Consider the following 24,551-nt stretch of genomic DNA (forward strand, 5'->3'; position numbering starts at 1 on the left):
ATCATTTAAAGTTATTATTTATTGCTGTTTCAGCAGCACAAACTCTAATTAGAAATACCTTTATGTGTCAATTTCCAAAATGCATTAGAGACCAATTACTACTGAGCTGATACGAAATGAATCTGGGTAAATCTCATGGTCTTCCTTGAGCTAGTTTAGGGATTGTAAAATGTAGTAAATGACCACCTGTGTACTTCTGACTCATCGTTCCCAATCTGTCCCCATTTTACAGGGGCTGGGGGCAATGAAAGTGCCAGGTGACCCACTCATGCTTGGGTTTATCTTATTTGATGAATTTATGAATTACCTGGGGTGGTTAGTACTGCAGCTTTCATTAGGTTGGTTAGTATACAGCAAAGTGGATGGGGCCCTATGCTCATTGAAGGGTACCTCACCACAAAATTGTACTTGCCGATTCTCTGGACATACCTGAATTCTGGCATACATAAAATGCTTTTCTTCAAGACTACCTGTATTCCCAACAATGGCCACTACTCAAATCTGATGCTGAAGGGACAACAGAGCTGCTGATATAATTGAAATGACCAGTCACTCTTTAAGACCGGAACATTCACAGCAGGAGGGGACAGAAGTCTTGAGCACAGCAATTAAGACCCATGAAGTCTTTGCCATGGGCACATTAAAACAGCAGAGATGGTTTCCATGTGGACTCTTCAAATAACATGGCCAGGAAATCCAGCTAGCTGAAAAATTCTGATGCATGAATGCACAACAGAGTGCCCCACTACATTACTGCCTTCATAATTAACATTTACAATAACAATAGTACTAAAGTTTCACCAAGGTTTATAAAACTGTTTCTACACTTAATGCTGTGCAATACCTGCCAAGAAGTCTTGAATCCCTACAAAAATTGAAAAAAAATACAATTTTCTTTTTATCAACCTGTAACTATCTTTTTTGTAGATAGCATCCTCCATAAGGTGAGCATCAAGGAACTGATCAAAGTATATAATCAATTATGAGCTTGTCGTATGATCATTTGAAGGAACTGGACACATTCCTGTCTCAGCTATTTGAGGGCTTTGGAGATAAAGTTGAAAACTGGTGAATGACAAAGAGTCTCCATATTAAAATCAGAATTAACTCTCACAGAACCCACTGGAATTAACTTAGATCCAGTGAGATGTTGAACAGTCATATTTCCATCATGAGAAACAGATTTCTAACTATGAAAGTTCATGAACTGACCACTCAACACTATAATCATTAATATTTTCACATTTTGCTATAATGTAAAGAAATTGGATAGAATACAATCTATTGCTATTTGGTGCTTGTCCAACTATTTATGTGATGGACCAAAACTTAATGACAGGCATTATAGTTTATTAATACAGTTCAATCTGTGGCTGATGTGAAATAAACCTAAATCGATGATGCATATCTTTTTGTTCCAGTACGCAGTCTTTATTTATTATCAATATGGTTATATTTACTACTCTTTTATATTTTGCTGAATAGTACAATTGTTTCCAAAGCATAAAAATATTTATAAATCAATTTAAATGTTTTGTACTTTTTTATTTCTCATTAGAATTTATTGGTGTGTAAAATCAATAAATTAGTCTTTCAATTGCCAACACTGGCTTGGCCTGGTAGTCAGAAAAATAATGCTATACCATTCGCTCTTTACTTTAGACATAATGTTGCTGACTATGAAGAACTAATAGAAGACTTGACTCTATATTTCACATATGTTAACCTGTGTTGATAATTTGGCGTCCACAGTAAACCATTTTTCATAACCTCAGTAAGCCTTAGTCAAAATATCTTTATAACTCAGCCAAACCTGAATTCAATTTCTTTTACTTCTTTTCAATTAAAAAAAAGCTTAATTTTGTGTGTTAGAATTAGGGCACTGTCAATTTTGTTAAATCAGGTGTTTAAAAAGTCTGAAAAACAAGAACATTAAGCAAGGAAGTTAGTGTGTCATTATAAAGAACATGGGCTTGTTTGTAAAATATGAGTTTGTTTGGATTTTCAATCTCTGCGTTTTAAAATATGTTTCATGTGATAAACTGGAAACATGACTGTAAATTCCTTTTCAGGATATAACAGAGTTCTTGTAACAGAATCTATAAAGGATATGTAAAAGAAGTAGTAAGAACATAACATAAGAAACAGGAGCAGGAGTAGGCAATTCAGCCCATCAAGCCTGATCCACCGTTCAATACGATCAGTGTATTGGGCTACTGAGTAACAAAGGCAGATCATTTCCGACTAATTTTGGGAGTTTGCACGTTCATTTGGGGTACCTTTGGAATAGATATAGCAGACCATCCTCTCAGGGAAATTATGAAGTTGTCACCAGACCCACCAGTGCTTGCTGAAAGGGTGACATTACCAGAAGCTGTGAGCAGATCTTCCGCTCACTCATTAGCAAGGGATTGATGATATACAACATATGTATGGAAAGAAAGAGAATAAAACAGAACAATTTCATCTCTGGTCAGAATATGAAGATTTGTCTGTGTTGGAAGAAAACTGAATAATTCATCCAAACTTGTGAAATTTGTAATATCTTCTGATCTCATAGTTCTCATAAATTGTCAGACACCAACATAATTAATCTCAAGTGGCATATTTTGACTGTTAGGTTCAGTGAACATTCGTATGAAACTTATGAACTCTTCCTGGCATTGGGTTTATCTACATTGATCGCTAATATTTTACTTCTCGATTTGTTGATGTTTTTCAACAAAGTGGAAGAATTCTAAATGTAGAGCATGCCTTATTGCACAGAAATCAGTAGTGTTGGTTTTTGGTGGCGCACTCCTGTTATCCATAGTATAGATCTCTGTAATTTAAGACTGTTCCCATCATTCCTTTGAACTTGAATTGTGTCCTGCCTGCATTGTCCTGTCAGAAGGCTAAAGTCTCATTCTTCTTAACCTGCGACTTTTTATTTTCAAATAAAATTATAACATTCACACTGGTGTTATAGAAGTTGTAAAATAATGAGGAGTATAGATAGAGTTAATCGTAGTTGGCTTTTCCCTAGAATGGGGGATTTCAAGACTTGTGGGCACATTATAAGACAAAAGGAGAGAGATCTTTTTAAAAAGGCATTTTTTTACACAGACGATGCTTTTTGTGTGGGATGAACTTCCAGAGGAAGTGGAGTGTGCGGGCACAATTACAATGTTTAAAAGACATTTGAATAAGTACATGAGTAGGAAAAGTTTGGAGGGATATGAGCCAGGAGCAGGCATGGAACTAGTTTAGTTTGGGATTATGGTTGGCATGGGCTGGTTGGACTGAATGGTCTGTTTCTGTGCTGTATGATTCTATATGTATGTTTTGTGTCATTTCTACTTTTTCTGTATGAGAGTCACACTTGTATAAACTAGACAAAACTGTATTGTGCTGTTTTTGTGCCTTTAAGACTGGGTTACCCAACAATAATTCAATTTTATTTCAAAACTAGTTTTTAATAAACTCTTCTGTATTTGCTGTTTTCACTAATTAGTTGAATTATATTGCTAATTTAACATTTTTCTTACGTTGTTTATAATTTAAATAACTAAAACTTTTTACAAAGGTATTTTGCAGCTTTTCTTAACGATATTAAACAATTATTCCAATGCTTCTTTAATAAATATAGAATTTAAGCCCTCATTTATCTGCAGAGTCTGGAACTTGTTCTTAATGTAAGAATTTTCACCTTTCCCTTAAGGAACTTAACTTACTTTAGGTGTCCAAATTTGACCACTATATCCGTAGTTTGTAATTCAGATTTTCTTCATGCAAATTGGTGAGGTCTTCCATGCTGTCCACAAACACCTTTGATTTTTTTCACCATTTCTACAGTTTTGAACTTCTACAAGCAAGCTTACGCTTCTGCAGTCTTCTCTGCTGCCTTCAGAGAAGCTGACTTGCTCAGTCTGCCTTTCAGCTACTGAATATTTAAAGATACACTCACAGATTGCTGACTGGAATTTTATCTTGAATAGCTGTAGTTTTGCAGAGCAGAAGATTTTCTTGAGAAGACCCACCACTGCTAGTATGTTAAATGAGACAATGATACTCACTTGTTTCTACCATGGTGTATGTTGTGAAACTGTTCATTAGTACCTCTGAAGTGCTTTAGTTAGATGCATTCCCATCAATTTTTCTTCGCGAAGGATGCCCAGATGAAGTCTTCAGCATATGTGAGACTTAGTCTTGTTAAGCTAAGGAGGTTTATTACATGGCACTTAATAGCTAACTACATTACATCACATATAGATTATAGTCTCTTGTCAAACTTCATGCCATATTTTAAATAAACATCACTGTTCAGCTGCATGTAACGTAGCCCTAGAACAACAGCAACTGAACCAGTAACAAGTGGTTAGCTCATGCCAGGGATAGTCCTTTATATCCTGATAGGTGGAGCTTTTCTCATGATTGAAGACAACATTCTCAGAGGCTAACTGTCTTATATAGCATTGCAGCTATTGAATAAAATTATTTGTTCCAGTGTTTATAATTTTAAAACTGTCTAACAATGCATTACAATTAAGACCAAGAGATCTGAAATTCGTTGGCTGCCACTGGATCACACCAATACATTCATTAAATTAGGATATGCTGAATTATATGACAAACATGTGAATCTTTCAGTTTCTCAGCTTTTGTTTGCAATTGCTCTTTTTTTTAACTGATTTATATGTCAAGGAACGATGGGAACACTCTTAAATTACAGAGATCAATACTATGGATAACAAGAATGCACCATCAGAAATGAACACTACTGATTTCTGAGCAAGAAGGCATGCTTCACATTTAAAATTCTTCTGCTTTGTTGATGCAGTACTTATTTATATGTCAGAGGGAGGACTTGCTAATTATTCAACGTTGTAGTGCCTTCAGTCAGTTCACTGCTGGATGTAGGTTTCACTTTCATCTTGTGACGTGGCAGAAATTTCAGCTTCTTTTAAAAGTAAGCTGTATCAGTGTTTGAAATGGGGCTTTTCACAACTCATTCCCTTTCAGCATAAATTGGTATGAAAGAACAGCTGTTTCAACATAATGCAAACAGCTTGCTGTAGTAAAAAGACTCAGGTGTATATCTATGGGGAGGACCAAGGGGATGGAGCAGGTTGAAATGCTATGCTGCATCCTAATATAATGTTTAATAGAAACTAAATTGAATTTCATTTTAAGTAAGAAATCAACCAATACAACACTCTTTTTCAAAGAATAATGCTCAGAAGAGTAGTTTAAACATTTATTTTGCTTGAAGTGCAAGAGTTTCTAAAAAAATTAGGAAGAGCCTAATTCTGAAACCATGTAGATTATAATTGCATTTCAGGATTAAATGGTGTTGATCAATATTTAAAAGGGTAGAATTTAGAAACTCGTATTACAGGAATTTAGGTGATGTTCTAGGGAGAAATTTAACTGCCAGCAGAAAGTTGTCAGAAGCCTACGGGCTATCTGCCCAGGTCAATTTAATGACCAGGCCTGATTAGTATTTTCCCACCAACACCTGTCCACCCAAAACAAACCAGGAAGAGAGGGCAACCCAGTAGCTGCCAGAGAGGTAAGTATTGGTGCTCTAAGAAAGTGGGATTATGGGAGAGCATGTAAATGGTGGGCTCAAATTTTCACCATTGTTTCAGCGAAATCTGAGCCAGAATTCTGCATTGTAGATTAGTTTTATGTATAAAAACAAAACAAAATCCTTTTGATTCTATTTGAAGTTTCATAGCCTAGTAATCCATTAGTTCATTGTATTTAAGAAGTACAAAGAAAACGTCCATTGCCACAATTTTCACAATTCAGTAAAAAGACCCCCTGCTATAATTGCAGTAATTTCTTGCACAATCCATGTTAGAACTTTTAAATATATTCATTCTCTGTTAGATCCTAATTAACAGTACCTAGTGCAATATAACAACCTATCTGGGTTTTAGATATATATTATGTTTGTTCAAAATCACATAACTGCACAACATAAAACCAGAAGCATTGTTTAGTAAAATAAATTGTAGAATACTTACTTTTTTGTCCAACAACATAGCTTCCAGAGTAATTGCAGAAGACAAGGATGAAGATATGCAGGCAGGAAGATGAAAGACTACAAGACATTGTAAAGACAATGTTTTTTTTAAATTTCTTAAATGTTTGATTGTGGACTAAATGGGAAAACGCCTGTTTTAAAAATCAAGTATTGTTAAAGGATTACTACAGATTTTGAAAACATTTGGATCTCTACTGGCTCAGGAGTTGTCTCTCTACAGTAAAAATCACTTTACGTCTGATGAAACCCAATTTATTTTTCATTTGGCAGATGCTGTAAGTTGTGATTTCTAATAAAATGAGTCTCTATCTCATTTCATTAATATAAGCATGAACCAATCGGCTTGTGCCTTCTGCAAACATGTGAAAGTGTCCAGAGAAGGAAGATCAAGGAGAAGCATTGTGATCAGTACAAAAATTATCTAAACAAATGCTGTGAAAAGGGACCATGAACTGCTTTTTGCCCATAAACATTTTTTTTCCTGTCTTAACGTGTAACTGGATGCTTATAAGAGAGTTAGGAGTTCTAATTAATAATGTTACTGTTTACCTGTAGCTAGAAACTGTTTATATTAAATAGTAATCCTTATTAAGTACAGAAATTTGGTCCATGGTTTCTGTCAACCTTATTTATAACGACAGGTAAATTGAAGAATTTTGCATACTTTTCAAAATCTTTAATTGTTATGACTACTTTGGGAATAGTGTGGCTTCATTTGCAGCGTGCTGTCCCAGTGAGGCATGATAATGTATACTTAGATACCATGGAGGAGCTCCATTCCTTATGAGTATCACAACAGAAGAAACTATTGATCTTCACAGAACAAGAATGTCTAAGGACACTCCAGGAAGCTGGTTATGGAGTTTTATTCAAAAGGGAAGTTGCTGGAGATCTGATATAAAAACAAAAAAATTTGCTGAAAATACTTAGCAGATCAGTCAGCAACTGTGAAAAGAGAAACATAGCCAAAACAGGTTGGTAGGATGTAAAATTAGATGCTGTGGCAGTGCAGTTGTGTCTGTTGCCTATTTGCTCCTGTAGGTATTTCCCTACTTCAGCTGAGACGTTAAATGATCTATTTACCTTGGGTGAGCCCTTAGGTGCCCAACAATTAGCCAATTCCTGCTGCTGATGCGGCATTTCCAGTGGCAGGGTAGGCTGGCATCAAGTGACAAAATGCCAGTGAAACCTTGCAGTATTGCACCAAGTAGGAGTACGAAAGCAGAATGCCTCCTCTTAAGCACATTGTGGCCTTTGAACCCTCAAAAATATAATTTGTTTTCATTCAAGGGATGTGGGCCTCGCTGGCTGGGTCAGCTTTTATTGACCATCCCTAATTGTCCTTGCCAAGGTGGTAGTGAACCATTGCAATCCATGGGCTGAAGGTTGACCCGCAATGCTTTTAAGGATGGAGTTTCAGGATTTTGGTGAGTTTCTGTCATGCATCTTGTAGTTGGTAAGCATCTGTTACTGAGTATCGGTGATGGAGAGAGTGTGAATGTTTGTGGATGTGATACCAGTGAAGCGGGCTGTATTATCTTGGATTGTGTCAAGCTTCTTAGGTGTTGTTTAAGCTGTATTAATTCAGACAAATGAAAAGTATTTCATCACACTATTGACTTGCGCATTGTGGGACAGACTTTGTGGAGTCAGGAGATGAGTTATTCACTGCAGGAAATCTAGCCTCTAACCTGCTGTTGTAGCCACAGTACTTGTATGGTTAGTCCAATTCAGTGGTAACCTCAAGGATGTTGAGAAAGCGGAGATTCAGTGATGGTGATGCCATTATATGTCAAGGGATGGTGGTTAGATTTTTTTTGTTGGAGCTGATCATTGCCTGGCGCTTGTCAGCCCAACCCTGGATATCATCCAGCTCTAACAGCATTTATGCATGGACTGGTTCAATATCTAAAGAGTCATGAATGGTGCTGAGAAATGTGCAATCTTAGAAATATCCCCACTTCTGACCTAATGATGAAAGGTAGGTCTTTGATGAACCAACCGAAGATGGTTGGGCCAAGAACACTATCCTGAGGAACTCCTGCACACAGGTCCTGGAGCTGAAATCACTGACCTCCGATAACCACAACCATCTTCCTATGTGCCAGGTATGACTCCAACCCCAATTCACATTGACTCCAGTTTTGCTAGGGTACCTTGATCCACACTCTGTTAAATGCAGCCTTGATGTCAAGAGCAGTTACCCTCATTTCACCTCTGAAATTCAACTCTTCTATCGATATTTGAATGAAGATTATAATGAATTTAGGAACTGAGCAGCCCTGGCAAAACCCAAACTAAGCGTGACTGAGCAGGTTATGGTGAAGCAAGTGCTGCTTGGTTGCTTTGTTGATGACACTTTCCATCATTTTACTGATGATTGACAGTAGATCTATGGGGCAATAATTGACCAGATTGCGTTTGTCCTGCCTTTCTGTGAAAAGAATATACTTGGTTAATTTTCTACACTGTCAGGTAGATGACAGTGTTGTGGCTGTACATGGATAGCCTGACTAAGGGCTTGGTAAATTCTGGAGCACACATCTCAAAATCTATTGCTGGGATGTTAGAACATAGAACAATACAGCACAGAACAGGCCCTTTGGCCCACGATGTTGTGCCAAACATTTGTCCTAGTTTAAGCACCTATCCATGTACCTATCCAATTGCCGCTTAAAGGTCACCAATGATTCTGACTCTGCCACTCCCACAGGCAGCGCATTCCATGCCCCCACCACTCTCTGGGTAAAGAACCTATCCGTGACATCCCCCCTATACCTTCCACCCTTCACCTTAAATTTATGTCCCCTTGTAATACTCTGTTGTACCCTGGGAAAAAGTCTCTGACTGTCTACTCTATCTATTCCCCGATCATCTTATAAACCTCTATCAAGTCACCCCTCATCCTTCGCCGTTCCAATGAGAAAAGGCCTAGCACTCTCAACCTATCCTCGTACGATCTGTTCTCCATTCCAGGCAACATCCTGGTAAATCTCCTCTGCACCCCCTCTAAAGCTTCAACATCTTTCCCAAAGTGAGGCGATCAGAACTGCACACAGTACTCCAAACGTGACCTTACCAAGGTCCTGTACAGCAGCAACATCACCTCACAACTCTTGAATTCAATCCCTCTGCTAATGAACGCTGATACACCATAGGCCTTCTTACAAGCTCTATCCACCTGAATGGCAACTTTCAAAGAGCTATGAACATAGACCCCAAGATCCCTCTGCTCCTCTACCTTACTAAGAACCCTACCATTAACTCTGTATTCCGCATTCTTATTTGTCCTTCCAAAAAGGACAACCTCACACTTGGCAGGGTTGAACTCCATCTGCCACTCCTCAGCCCAACTTTGCATCATATTTAAGTCCCTTTGCAGCCGACAACAGCCCTCCTCACTATCCACAACTCCACCAATCTTCGTATCGTCTGCAAATTTACTGACCCACCCTTCGACTCCCTCTTCCAAGTCATTAATAAAAATTACAAACAGCAGAGGACCCAGAACTGATCCATGCGGAACTCCACGTGTAACTGGGCTCCAGGCTGAATATTTACCATCTATCACCACTCTCTGACTTCGACCAATTAGCCAGTTCTCTATCCACTGCTCTACCCTCATCCACATGCTTGGTCACCTCCTCAAAGAATTCAATAAGACTTGTAAGGCAAGACCTACCCCTCACAAATCCGTGCTGACTGTCCCTAAACAAGCAGTGTCTTTCCAGATACTCATAAATCCTATCCCTCAGTACCCTTTCCATTACTTTGCCTACCACTGAAGTAAGACTAACTGGCCTGTAATTTCCGGGTTATCCCTATTCCCTTTTTTGAACAGGAGCACAACATTCACCACTCTCCAGTCCTCTGGTACCACCCAGTTGACAGTGAAGACGAAAAAAATCATTGCCACCGGCTTTGCAATTTTCTCTCTTGCTTCCCACATAATCCTTGGATATATCCCGTCAGGCCCGGGGGAATTGTCTATCCTCAAGTTTTTCAAAATGCCCAACACATCTTCCTAACAAGTATCTCCTCTAGCTTACCAGTCCGTTTCATGCTCTCCTCTTCAACAATACAGTCCCTCTCATTTGTAAATACTGAAGAAAAGTACTCATTCAAGACCTCTCCTATCTCTTCCGACTCAATACACAGTCTCCCACTACTGTCCTTGATCGGACCTACCCTCGTTCTCGTCATTCTCATGTTTCTCACATATGCACAAAAGGCCTTGGGGTTATCCTTGATCCTACCCGCCAAAGATTTTTCATGCCCTCTCTTAGCTCTCCTAATCCCTTTCTTCAGCTCCCACCTGGCTATCCTGTATCCCTCCAACGGTCTGTCTGAACCTTGTTTCCTCAACCTTATGTAAGCCTCCTTCTCTCTCTTTACTAGACATTCAACCTCCCTCATCAACCAAGGTTCCCTCACACGATCATCTCTTTCCTGCCTGACGGGTACATACATATCAAGGACACATCGTATCTGTTCCTTGAAAAGGTTCCACATTTCAACGACATCCTTCCCTGACAGCCTATGCTGCCAACTTATGCTCCTCAGATCCTGTCTTGCAGCATTGTATTTACCCTTCCCCCAATTGTAAAACTGTTGTCGGGGACCAGAACCTTAGTAGTATCCAATTCCTCGAACCATTTCTTGATCTTGCCGGGAATGAATTGAATTAGTTACAATCTGTGATGCTGGGGTGTTCTGCAAGAGGCGAGAAAGGATCATCCACTCTCACCTGCCTCTACTTCCTTTCTCTGTAACCTGCTAAACTTTCTTCATTTTTCTGGCCAGCCAGCCAGATCTCATGCAACCCCAGACTTACCTGTAAGGCTGGGCTTAGTGCGCTCATCTTCGGGGACATTTAACAGTTCCAGCAGTCGCTGCCAGAGTTAGACAGCTGTGATATGAGCTAATCATGCAAACCCCTGCACCCCTTGCATAACATGCAGCCCAATGTTTTCATTTCGTGCAAGGAGTCTAGCAGATAATTCCAGTGGATACTTATCCTTGGCCTTAATGTCTGCAATACAAAATCATGTCAATTTTTGTCTGTTACCTGCTGCAGATTTCCTGATCAACACTACTACATTAGAACTCTTGCAGATGTTTTTCCCCACAGCAATCTGTACATAATTTTCTGTTGAGACCAGTAGCAGAACAATAAAATAAAATTTACTAGTATACCAATCTCTCATGTGTATTGTCTGTGAATTTCTGAGATACGTATACCTGTTAGAAATACGTATACCTAATTTAGAGGTCCATGACATTCACAGAAAGGAGGACTTTGACTTAATGAATGAACTAATTGTATGTGACCATCAGCACAGAACTAAGGTATCAACTCAAAGACCCACAAAAACAATACTTGAAGCCATGCTTGTGATATAATACACTGACACTTAAATAGTTACAATAATCCCTTATGTAAGTCTAACAGTGTTAATGGACATCATAAATCTTACTGACTACCTTGTCTAATTTGTGCTGAGTTTTTATTGCATGAAACTACTTTTTAAATTCATAAGAAAGTTCTGGAGTGCACAGATGCACCTGACAAGGTTTGCTGAACCACCTTGGATGGCCATACATAATGTATCTTACAACCCACTTAGGCATTGCATGTTGTAATTTCCCGCTGTTTTCACTGCCCACGTATTTTTTTTTTCATTTTGCTGCCATGTTGAAAAATGTCTGAGAATGCCAGTCAAAAAAAAAATTCATTTGTTCAAATAAATTCACTCCTCCATAAAGCATTGTAAGAACAAAGATCTGAAGTGGAGTAATAGAAATCGTGCAACTTAGTACTTAAGGATAATAGAACATGACTGAAATGTTTTTAAAAGAGAGGATAGCAACAGGTTTATTAAAAATACTTAGAAATAATTACAATTTACTTCCTTTTTTTATCTTTTCATTTTTGTTTTGTTCAAGTACTTCAGTTTATATTGGAATTAAGATGAGTGATAAAGTCTGCATTAACATGATCAGTTAAATGACAAGATCACAGATGAGTTTGACATGAATGAGCTAATAATAATTGAAGGGGTTGACTTCTTTGTTTGCAAGGGGGGTGGAGGGTGGGGTTGGATGGTGTAAAGCTTATATTCATTATCTGGTACCAAATTGAAATGGCCATCTTCATAGGTGACTTGTGTCAGTGAATATCAGCAACTAATTTTATGTAAAGGCATTTAAACCAAGCTAATCCTGTCCTGTTTTCACCTTACATCCACACATCTGACAATAAACAATGGTCAAGAAGGAAGAACAAGAACCTGAGGGTAGCAAGGCTAATTGTATTGACCCTTTAAAGCCCAATTAAGATCAAAAATTCAGTAGACTAGACATTGAGCCTGCATTCAACATCGTCCAAATACCTAGGTGCATTGTTGGATAGAGTGAGAAAACATTTGGAAACAACCTTTTTCTATGTTACTAAATAGGCTAATATTTTCTTTTCAAGTATGAATAAACAACAAATCTATTACACTAACATTTATTTTCTTTCCTGTGGCTTTTTTTTCTTAGCTGTGCATGAACATGTACTGGGTCTTCTGAATGTTGCATAGCTCTCATAGAGCACACGGGCTTGATATTAGTTGTGCAGATTTATTGGTTAATGATCTATAGAATCCGAAATTTGAAATTTAAGACTTATCAGAAAATGTGCATTCATTTTGTGTTTCCTGTTTTCAAATGAAGATTGTAAAATGGGTCAGAATGGGTCAAATTATATCCGATGACACTTTGTCAAAAATATAGCTGAGGCCTTTTGACAGTTCAGTTTATAGATTTGTTGATAGAATGTATTTGAAATAATTTTGCAGACAGCATTGGATCTTTAATATTGAGTATTAAAACCATCAATAAAACATTTATTTTTCCCAGTTTTGTTGCATGTATAAGTGACTGCACTAAAGCAATGAGGTGTGTGAAGCGATGTATCAGGCTGTGAACTGATGCGTGTCTAGAAATATAGAATTATACTGGATTAAATACAAAGAAACTGTTCACATGTTAGGAATATTTAATAGTGCAGCATAATGACCAATTTCAGCTGCTTCATAACAGCCCTTGAACTCACTCACACTATGCTGGGCGAAAGAGTTGGGTAGTAGACGAGTACTACCCATGCCCCTGGCTTAGCTAGATCCAAGGTTTTAGCATGCCTTTTTCAAAGGCCTACTGCAATCCCAGAGAGCCCACACTTAAGCTCTGGTGCTTCCAGAAGTGATTGGCTGGCATCTCAAAAAAATTAGATTTCCTGATACTGAGTAGCAGTACCAATTTAGCCTGGGAACCGATTTAGCTCAGGTGGCTGAATGCAAAGCATCAACAGTGTAGGGTTCAATTCTCCGTTTCATGAAGGACTCTCCTTCTCAACCTCTTCCCCTTGCCTAAGATATGGTGGTCCTTAGTTTAAATCACTTTATTGAGAGAGCATCCCTATGGTCTAGTAAGACTATGAAGACCAGCAGCCACAAAGCTCAAGGAATCCTGACTATAGCAACAACAAATTTAGCCCATGCACAGCATTTTATGGCTGTAGGGTTAGAAACCCCAGAATTCCAGATCAATAGATAAAATAGGTACAATTGTGACAGCATAGAGGGAGGTCATTTGCTCTGTTATATCCATTGCGGTTTTTTGTAGGGCACAAATCATCTAGTTCCACACCCCGACATTTTTTTCATTTTCAAACAATTATCCATTTCACTCTTGAAGACTTGAAAAGAATCTGCCTCTCAGAAAGTCCTCCAAGATTGTAAGCAGTCACTTCATAAATGTTTTCCCCATGCCATGATAGTTTTTTACCATGGTCCTTCCATGAATGGAAGGAGTTGGACTTGGTTGAATCTTACAGTTTTTTGGCTAAGTGCAAATTGCATTGAGCTTTTTGGAATGTTTCTCATTGCAGGGCCTAATGGGCTTTCTCACTTTATCTGACCAAATGTCTTAAGTACCTACTCCATTCCATATGATGTCCTCATGTTTGATTCCATCTGCATCTTACTTGACACTATTTATAGAATCGTAAGGCCCTTCTTCCCATCAAAACTACTCTAAATCTTCGTTTATTTGAGGATGTAACTTTGAAGATGGACAAGGGAGAGCCAGTGGATGTAGTGCACCTGGACTTTCAGAAACCCTTTGATAAAGTCCCACATAGGAGACTAGTGAGCAAAATTAGGGCACGTGGTACTGGGGACAAAATACTGACTTGGAGTGAAAATCGGCTGGCTGACAGAAAGCAAAGAGTAGTGATAAACAGGTCCCTTTCAGAATGGCAGGTGGTGACTAGTGGGGTGCCACAAGGTTCGCTGCTGGGACCGCAGACATTTACAATATACATTAATAATATAGATGAAGGTATTAAAAGTAATATTAGCAAATTTGCTGATGTCACAAAGCTGGGTGACAGGGTGAAATGTGAGGAGGCTGTTATGAGAATCCAGAGTGACTAGGACAGGCTAGGTGAGTGGACGGATGCATGGCAGATGCAGTTTAATGTGAATAAGTGTGTGCTTCTCCACTTTGATGGCAAGAACAGGAAGGTAGATTACTATCAAAATGGAGTCAAGTTAGGTAAAGGGTAAGTACAATGAGATCTAGGTGTTTTTGTACATCAATCAATGAAAGCAAGCATGCAGGAACAGCAGACAGTGAAGAAAGCTAATGGCATGCTGGTTTTCATAACAAGAGGAATTGAGTATAGGAGCAGAGAGGTCCTTCTGCAGCTGTAAAGGACCCTGGTGAGACCGCACTTGGAGTATTGTATGCAGCTTTGGTCTCCAAATTTAAGGAAGGATATTCTGGCGATTGAAGGAGTGCAGCGTAGGTTCACGAGGTCAATTCCTGGAATGGCGGGACTATCATGTTGAAAGATTGAAGCAACTGGGCTTGATTACACTTGAGTTTAGAAGACTGAGAGGGGATCTGGTTGAGACGTATAAGATTATTAAAGTATTGGACACTCGGGAGGCAGGAAGCATGTTTCCGCTGATGGGTGAGTTCAGAACCAGAGGACACAGTTTAAAAATAAGGGGTAGGCCTCTTAGAACAGAGTTGAGGAGAAACTTCTTCATCCAGAGAGTACTGGGTATATGGAATGCTCTGCCCCAGAAAACAGTGGAGGCCAAGTCTCTAGATACTTTAAAGAAAGAGGTGGATAGTGCTCTTAAAGATAGTGGAATCAAGGGTTATGGGGATAAGGCAGAAACATGATTCTGATTGTGGATGATCAGCCATGATCATAATGAATGATGGTGCTGGCTGGAAGGGCCAAATGGACAAATCCTGCACCTATTATCTGTTGTCCATTGTCTATTGCTCCCAGTTTCCAGGTCCTGACCCATAGCTTGAATGACATTTCAAGTGCTCATCCAAGAATGTTTTAAAAGGTTGTGATGTTTCCCACCTCTACATCCTTCTGATAGTGCATTCTGGATTTCCACCATATTTTGGATGAAGAAATCTTTCCTCCAGTACCCTCTAAACCTTCTGCCTTTCACCTTAAAATTATACTTTCTCATTCTCTTCAACTAAAGGGAATAGCTACTTTCTATACACACAGTCCATGCCCCTTATTATTTTATACATTCCAATCAGGTCCTCTCTCAGTCTTCTCTATTGCAAAATAAACAATCTGAGCCTATTCAACCTGTCTTCATAGCTATACTGCTCCAACCCAGGCGACATCCTGGTGAATATCCTCTGAACCCCCTCCAGGGCAAACACATCTTTTCTATAGGGAAGTGACTAAAATAACTCCAGTATCTTGTCACCAAGTCACCCTTTATTTACAACTGGGAAGCCTGAATGAGGGAATTCATATTCTATGAGGTCCAGCTGGCCAACTTTGTTACAATCACTGCAGTGATCAGAACTTCAGTCAGAACTCCAATTGTAACTGATAAAGGCAAGTGCAATTTCTTAACCATCCTTTTAAACTTCCTCCCACCTACAGGCATCTGTGAACAAGCATCCCTCGATCCTTCCATTCTTCTGAACTTCCTAGTGTCCAACCATCCATTGAATATTCCCTTGTCTTGTTATTTCTTCCAAAATGTATCCTATACACTGTTCAGGATTAAATTCCTTTTACCACAGATATGCTTATCTGATCAATCTGTCTGTTTGGATCCAACATACCCTGGATCCCATTTGCTTTCACCTTCTTTAACAGTCTCTAAGATGGAACCTTGTCAAAGGCTTTGCCGAAATTCCTATAAACTACATCAACTGACCACTTGTGTAAAAAATGCAATTAAATTTGTTAGGCATGACGTCCCTCTGACACAGGCATGTTGACTATTCATGATCAAATCTTGCTTTCCAAACAGAGATTAATTCTCTCCTTCAGAATGTTCTCCAATTGTTTCCCTACCACTGATATGACACTCACTGATGTGTAATTCCCTGGTTTATCTCTAACACCCTTTTTGAAAAGTGAAACCACTTTAGCTGTCCTCCAATCCTCTCGCACCTGTCCTGTGGCCAGAGAGGAATTTGAAAAATTGGGTCAGAGCCCCTGTAATTTCTTCCTTTGTCTTCCACAGCAGCACGGGATACAATTCATCTGGACCTGGTTATTTGTCCACTATTATCCACCAAAATGTTGCTCCCTATGTCAACCTGTTCAATAACACTCATAGTCCCTCTTTCTGAATCCTATACCTATACCTTTCTTCTCCAAAGTGAAGGCAGATGTGAAGAAGTCTTTAATACCCTACCAATGTTGCCTGGCTCCATGCACAGATTGCTCCCTTAGTCCCTAATGGGGCCTACTGTTTTGCTGTTTTTTTCTCTTTCCCTTGATATGCTTATAGATGTAGTGTTACTATAACTACTTGCCTACTCATAGAAACGTATAAGTTTGGAGCAGGAATAGGCTATTTGACCTCTTGAGATCAAACAATGCCCACTCCAATCCTCTACATTGTCTTTGTGTAGGTTGCATTAATGGTCAGTGTCAACAATAGTGCCCCCCACCATACTGTTCTCTCTAACCCTCACTTGCCCCTTGAGATCCTCCCCCCCCCCCCACCCCATCCCTGTCACTATCCTTGCCCCAACCTCTGCAAATGCGTTGGCTTTTATACCCAAGCCTTGACATCCCCATCCTTTTTGAGCAGCAATTCCCTGACTGGTCCTTTTAGGTTCCTTAACTAACAACGGATGGACTGCTAGGATTATCTCTGGCCTAGGCCCTCACTGACTTCAGCGAGTAGCCCTTAGATGTGATTGACCAGACCCCTGTCTACGGTGTTTGCAACTCCCCATCTAATAGCTCACAATTCTGCTGATTGCTTGTGATGGCTCTAAAAAGAATGACTGTACTGTACTGGGGTAGATCCCCTGAACTCAAATAGTCAAAACATACAGCTGACCAGGGCCGAGCACTTCAACTGTGAGCAGATTCTGCCCATGACTGATGGCACCAGTACTCCCTGACAGTGACAGTGCTTCCCCTTCTCTTGACTAGATTGAGGATGAGTGTTCTCTCACTTTCCCAATAAATGTGTTTGCTGTGCATGAAGCTGGCATATACTGTAAGTGTTGGATTGATCTCACCGAGTGCTATTCATCAAGGCAGATTGTCTGTATATCTGCACAAAAGAGCAAATAAACACAGCAGTACTAATAGCCTTTGGCTCTAACTGAAACACCAAAGCACTAACAGGCATGAATGGTACGGCACACATGTCGAAACAAAGTATACAAACACTAAGAGAACAAGTGAGCAGTCCTGAGATGCAGCTCGGTCCAGTTTGTGAGCTAGGTTCTTTCCCAATGCACAAGTAACCTTTCAATGCTAGTTGCCAGCGTGCCCTGCAATGTGTGTCTGTGCTTCCTAATTATCCTAAGAGGTATAATGATAATTGTGAGAGATTGTTAAATATGAGATGCCAATGTCCATGGATGACTCTGTGTGCAGCAGGTGCCTCACCAGACTTCTCATCCAATTCTGCCACAAATCATTTCAGAGCCCACTCAGGGTCTCTCAGGCCCCTATAAGATTCTGTCCATGATTTCTACTTTATCCAGACCCATAATGATCTTGAACACATTGAACAAATCTACTCGTAATCTTCCCTTCCCAAAGGAAAACATTCCCCTGAGTTGAAGCTCCTCATTCTTAGAACCATTTCTGTTCGCTGTCCAATGTCTTCACATCCTTCTTAAAATTGGACACAATGCTCCAAATGAAGTCACATCTCTGTTTTATACAGACTTATCATAACTGCTTTGCTTTTGCGCCTCATGTCACAACTTATAGAGCCCAGATTCCTGTAAGCTTTGTCAACTGACTTCTTAATCTGCCCTGACACCTTCAATTGTTTGCAGAAATGTATGCTCACATCCCTGTTCATGCACTCTCTTCAGAATTATACACTTTAATTTACTCTCTTAATTCTTCCTACCAAAATAAATCACTTTGCAGTGTCTGCAGCAAATTTCAACTGCAATTTATCCTCATTTCATCAGCCTGTCTCTGTCCTCCTTTAGTCTATCACAATCCTCAAAGTTCATAAAACATCCAAGTTTTATCTCATTTGCAAATTTTGAAATTGTCCTTGTGCCCCCATGTCAAGGTCATTAATGTAGGTTCACAATGTGAGCAACACAAGGGAACTTAAAGACAGGTAAGATTTGAAAAAGCTGACAAAACTAAGGGAGGGTTTCTTAAAGTGCATTGTGCATGCATTTTATTTCTGAATCATATTCATATTCTGAATAAATTTACTAATCAGAAAATACAGAACTAGCAATTATAAAAGTGACTTGACTAGCTAATGCGTGCTGTTTATTGAAATGAAGTAATAACTGAAAAGAAACGCAACACAAACAACAAAGGGCCAAACCCCACGTTATTAATATTTCAACAATACCTTGTATTTAAGTACTACCTTCAGCTCAGTAAACAACCCAAGACATTTAATGAAAGTGTTATAAAAAAAGGTATCTAAGGGAATATTAGGGCAGATGACCAATTGATTTGGTTAAAGAGGTAAGTCTTGAGGAGTGCTTTAAAAGAAGAGCAGTGGAGAGTCTGACAGGTTTAAAGAGAGATTTCCTGCGTGCAACCGTCTGTGTGAAGTTTGCATATTCTCCCCGTGTCTGTGTGGGTTTCCTCCCAGTGTCCAAAGATGTACAGGTTAGGTGGATTGGCCACGGGGAATGCAGGGTTACAGGGTTAGGGTAGGAGGGTGAGTCTGGGTGGATGCTCTTCGGCGACTCAGTGTGGACTCGATGAGCTGAATGGCCTGCTGAGTGTGTAGTGCTGGAGAAGCACAGCAGGTCGAGCAGCATCTGAGGAGCAAGAGAATTGACGTTTTAGGCAAAAGCTCTTCATCAGGAATGAGGCTGGGAGCCTAGGGAGTGGAGAGATAAATGGGAGGTGGGGTGGTGCTGGGGGGAAGGTAGCCTGAGAGTGCGATAGGTGGATGGAGGTGGGGGTAATGGTGGTGGGTCAGAGGGAGAGTGGAGCAGACAGGTGGGAAGGAAGGTGAATAGGTACAACAGGTCATGAGGACGATGCTGAGTTGAAAGGTTGGATATGGATAAGGTGGGAGAGGGGAAATAAGGAAACTGGTGAAATCCATCATGGGGTTGGAGGGTCCCAAGGCGGAAGATGAGGCACACCAACCAACCCCACCGCCCCCTGGTCAAACACTTCAACTCCCCCTCCTATTCCGCCAAGGACATGCAGATCTTGGGTCTCCTCAATCGCCACCCCTTAACCACCTTACACCTGGAGGGATAATGCCTCATCTTCCACCTAGGGACCCTCCAACCACATGGCATCAATGTGGATTTCGCCAGTTTCCTCATTTCCCTTTTCCCCACCTTACCCCAGATCCAACCTTCCATCTCGGCACTGCCCTCATGACTGTCCTTCCCACCAATCCACTCCACCCTTCCCTCTGGCCTATCACCATTGCCCCCACCTCCGTATACCTATCGCACTCTCAGCTACCCTCCCCCCAGCCCCACACCCCTCCCATTTATCTCCCCACCACCTAGGCTCCCCGCCTCCTTCCTGATGAAGGGCTTTTGCCCAAAATGTCAATTCTCCTGTTTCTTGGATGCTGCCTTTTCCATCCCTTCACTCTTGGCTCTGATCTCCAGCTTCTGCAGTCCTCACTTTCACCTGAATGGCCTGCTGCCACACTGTAGGAATTCTATTCTATGATTCCAGACCTTAGGACCTAGACAGTTGAAGGCACAGCTGCCAATGATGGGGCAATAAAAATTGTCAAAGTTTAAGAAGCTAGAATTAAATGAACACAATATCTCGGGTGGTTGTGAGGTTGACAGAGAGTACAGCGATAAGAAGAGGTAGGACCTTGGGCAGATTTTAGGATGATAATTTTAAATTCAAGCAGTAACTAACTGCTGGGAAATATAAGTCAGGATGGAGGATAGATTTTGGTGGATATGAGAATTGGGACAACAGAGATTTGGATGAAACTAAATTTACAGTGGATAGGATGTTAGAGGTTGACCAGAAGTTAACAAAAGCATGAATGAAGGTTACAGCACCAGATGAACTGAGAGAGGGATGAAGTCAGATAAAGTTGTGGAAGTGAATCTAGATGTTCTTAATGATGGGAAGAAAGAATGTAGTTGAAAACTTATTTTAGGTAAAGTATAGCACCAAGGTTTCAAAAAAATCTGTTTGGCCTCATAATTGTTAGTGTGAGGGATGGGATCAGTGACTAGTGATGGAGTTTGTGATGATGTATGCAGACAATAACTTTGATTTGTTCAAAAATTAGTTACAAGAAATTTTTGCTCATCCAGTATTGGATGTAAAGCAAGCAGTCGAACATTTTTTGACCTGCAAATCATCATATCATAGTTCTAAAGAAAAGTCATACCAGATGCAAAATATAAACTCTGTTTCTCTCTCCATAGATGCTGCCAGACCTGCTGAGTTTCTCCAGCATTCTCTGTGTTTCTTTCAGATAATCATACTTATTTGTAATGTTGTAATAAAATTGAGTTGTAGTGCAAACTATGTATTTTTGTTGTCTGTAGTGATGATAATTTTTATATGACCAATTATTAAAATTGCAGTTAATGTATTAAAAATATTAAATATATATTAAAGTTGCAGTTAAAATGTAAAATTCAGTAATTTCACATTGATTGCAATATAAAACCATCAAACTCCAAATGGGAATTCAACAGAAGTCCTTCACAGTAAGGAAACTGGAATGAGTGATGCTTTAGCCGAGATCTTTTCAATGGTGCAACATATTTTCACAAGCTAGAATATGCAAATAAATGGGGGAAAAATCAAAGTTATACTGTGATAAAGATTTGAATTCTATCATTTGTGAAATGGTTCATGTTACCTGACCTTCAAGATGAGTTTACATACTTAGTCACAGGTCTTTTTTTTCTCAAATATCTTCCAATCACCCCAACCCAAAAAAGACAGAGAAACTATCAGACTTTTGATTTATTGTGTCTTTTTGGTTTTGCTTTGGCTATAATGAATCTCCATGAGATCTGCCATGATGTAAAAACTGAAGAAATAAGTTGTTATGTGCTTTTAATACTCTATACGTTTAATGTGATAATGATGTTAATTTCTTAATAGGCATTCATTAATGACAGTTCTTTTTACTGTAAACAGGCAAAGATGTCAAAATCCATTCAGCGTATCTCTGCTTTTCTACAATCTTTGGCAGACTCCTGTGAGACAAAGAGCGACACAGCAAACAAACACAGCAACCAAGATGGTGTAATCAAAGACAAGAAAAGTCAAGCAGTTCAAATAACAGTGTAATTGGACATTCACCTGTTTGCCATTTCACACTTCCATGGACTGCAACTCAGTCACCTCCCAGCATGCTTTGTCTTCTTTTACTTACAGCAAATCCATAACAATGAAACAGGTGACTTTCATGCTGCTGTCAGGAACAATCTCATTTCAGCTCTGGGTGACTGATTGCAATTGGCTTTGCCTCATCTGATAATTAATCTATGTCACCATTAATTGGAAGAGAGAATAATTACTGGCGATGTTGACAGTGACTGTACGCTTCTCCAGATTTCTGCCTATTGCTCAGGCCTAACTAATAACTCTGCAGTTCATCACTGAAACTTTACTTTATACATGTTGTAACAATCTCTGTAGACATGTAATGTTTTTGCATATGCCCGCTAGGCCCTTTGTTATCACTTGTCAATAGTTTTGAATTCCAAAAGCTGACTCCATCTTAGCACTCGTTTGTATTCTGTCTTAATTTTGTGGAAGTTTAAAGTTTTCAATGAGCTGGAGATGAATGATTAATGAATAAATCCAAATGCTTCATTTTGTCCATGGATCATTAGTCAAGTCCTTTGTGTTAAAGACCTGAGAAAAGGAGTGGAAATTATTGAGACATTAGCCTGAAGCAATCTCGAGGTAAATATTATGCAAAAAGAAAAAAATGTTTGGTGCACATCGTATAGTGATCACTGACCCTGTGAGAACATTTTTACAAAGTTTTACCTCATTTTACCAGCCATTATATGGCATTATTTGCTAGTTATTATTTTATAACTTAATAATACTAATAATGCAAGAACCCTGAAGAACAATCCAAAATAAAGCATTTTTCATTCTCTGAAGATGTTCACAGTACATCTGTAAAACAAACAAATAATACTTTGAATGCAATGGGGTTTGAGTTTATGGACTTATGGACTCAATGACATAATCATGTAAAATTAGTCAGTATAAATAACAGACATAGAAATATCTGTAAGTCGAATGAAAATACATCAAAGGTCAGCCAGCATATGTAAAGAGAAAGATTAGGTTAGCATTTTGAGGACCAGATCCTTCTCAAACATTATTTTAACCATTGCATTCCCAGACAAAATCAAGCACCCCACTATTTCAAGTGTCACAAAGCATCAAATTCTCCAAGTTTACTGCCATTAAACACAATCGAAAAATCAATGCAATTAAAAAAAAATGAAAAGTTGCTTTTCTCATTCTCAGGATATCCTAAAGCACTGCACAATCATTGAGATATTTCTGAAATCAGTGTTGGATGTGCAGGCAAAGATAACTGCTAGTTTGCACATGACAAAGCCCACAATGCAATAATTAGATAATGACTGGTTAAACTGTATTGGTAATTTTGGTTGAAGGATACATGTTGACTTGGAAATCAGAAAAAAACTCCTTGTTTTTACTTGAAAAATACCATGATAATTTTTTATATATATCTGAACTAGAAAGTTGTGGCTTAATATCACATCAAGATAATGCATTGATCAAGACAGTAACTTCTGAGCATTGCTCTGAAGTGACTTGGTGCTATGTATTGCCTTGGAGTTCAACTTGAACTCATGATCTTTCCTAATTCAGAAGCAAGTGTGCTACCAAGGAAACAAGCAAGAACAGAGCACAATACTGAATTGTCGGAAATCTGAAGGGAGAATGCTGGAAGTTCTAGCAACATCAATGGAAAGAGAAACACAATGTTTCAGAACCTTGATGATTCACAGAAATTATATGCTAATAGCCATTCAGTCTTCAGTGTTGTTGGGTCAAAATCTTGGAACTCCCTCCCTAATGGCATTGTGGGTCTTTCAGTGATTGTGGATTACAGTGATTCAATAAGGCTGCTCACCACCACCTTCTCAAGGGAAACCAGGCAATAAGTGCTGGCCAGCAAAGGATGCTGCGCCATCCTGAATGATTATAAAACAATAAATAAATCCTGAATCAGAGGAAAAGGGTTTGGGAGGAAAGAACAAAAGCAGAGATATATGTGGTCAGATAAAATGCAGGAATTATTAAATAATGAAAAGGATGTATTATAAGAGAACAGAGGTTGATATTAAGAGAAATAAAGAAACGGAAGATTTACCAGGAGTTCTCTGTACATTGCAACAGCAAAACTATGACCAGCACCTGCTGTTTGAAAGAATGAAGGCAATGCTTAATATCACAAGTTGCTAACCTCAATGCTGAGTCTGTAAGGTTGTAAATTCCTTATTTTTTTTAAAAGAATGAAATGTCAACAACAGTTACACCTTAACTGTTAACAGATAAATGTGGTCTTTAAATAAGAAAATCAGACATAGCAAAAAGTAAAATCATAATGCCATTGTTTGCTGTCTATAGATCTGAATTCTAGATCTCGAATTAAGTTTTAGGTTTAAATTGAAATACTGTTTTTGTCCTTTGTACTTTACATTCTGCTCCTTTTTAACTGGCATTTGACTCTCTGTTGAATCCAATGCTGATACTGCTTGTGTAATACAATTGAGATACAGTGAAACTTGTAATTTACAATCACCCTTAATAACCAAAATGAGGTTTATCAAAATGGGTAAGTGCTGTCATTGTGGTAAAGTTACCAGATTAGTAATCGAGAATCCCAAACTAATGTTCTGGGGACATGGGTTTGAATCTCACCATAGCAGATGGCGAAATTTGGATTCAGTAAAATTCTGGAATAACTGGCTTGTTTCATGGTGATCTTGTAAC

General features: G+C 39.1%; 1 protein-coding gene across 1 annotated transcript in view; it reads left to right on the plus strand.

Moving 5' to 3' along the window:
* The window catches only part of LOC132815434 (uncharacterized), a 312,980-nt gene extending 290,572 nt beyond the window's left edge, over positions 1–22,408 (plus strand). Inside the window, exon 12 of the mRNA XM_060824368.1 lies at positions 21,696–22,408. Within this exon, the coding sequence (XP_060680351.1) occupies positions 21,696–21,848 (153 nt within the window). The 3' untranslated portion in view covers positions 21,849–22,408. The remainder of the gene's footprint in view (positions 1–21,695) is intronic.
* The last annotated feature ends 2,143 nt before the right edge of the window (positions 22,409–24,551 follow it).

The sequence above is a fragment of the Hemiscyllium ocellatum genome, chromosome 4 (genome assembly GCF_020745735.1).
Source record: "Hemiscyllium ocellatum isolate sHemOce1 chromosome 4, sHemOce1.pat.X.cur, whole genome shotgun sequence".
Taxonomy (NCBI): domain Eukaryota; kingdom Metazoa; phylum Chordata; class Chondrichthyes; order Orectolobiformes; family Hemiscylliidae; genus Hemiscyllium; species Hemiscyllium ocellatum.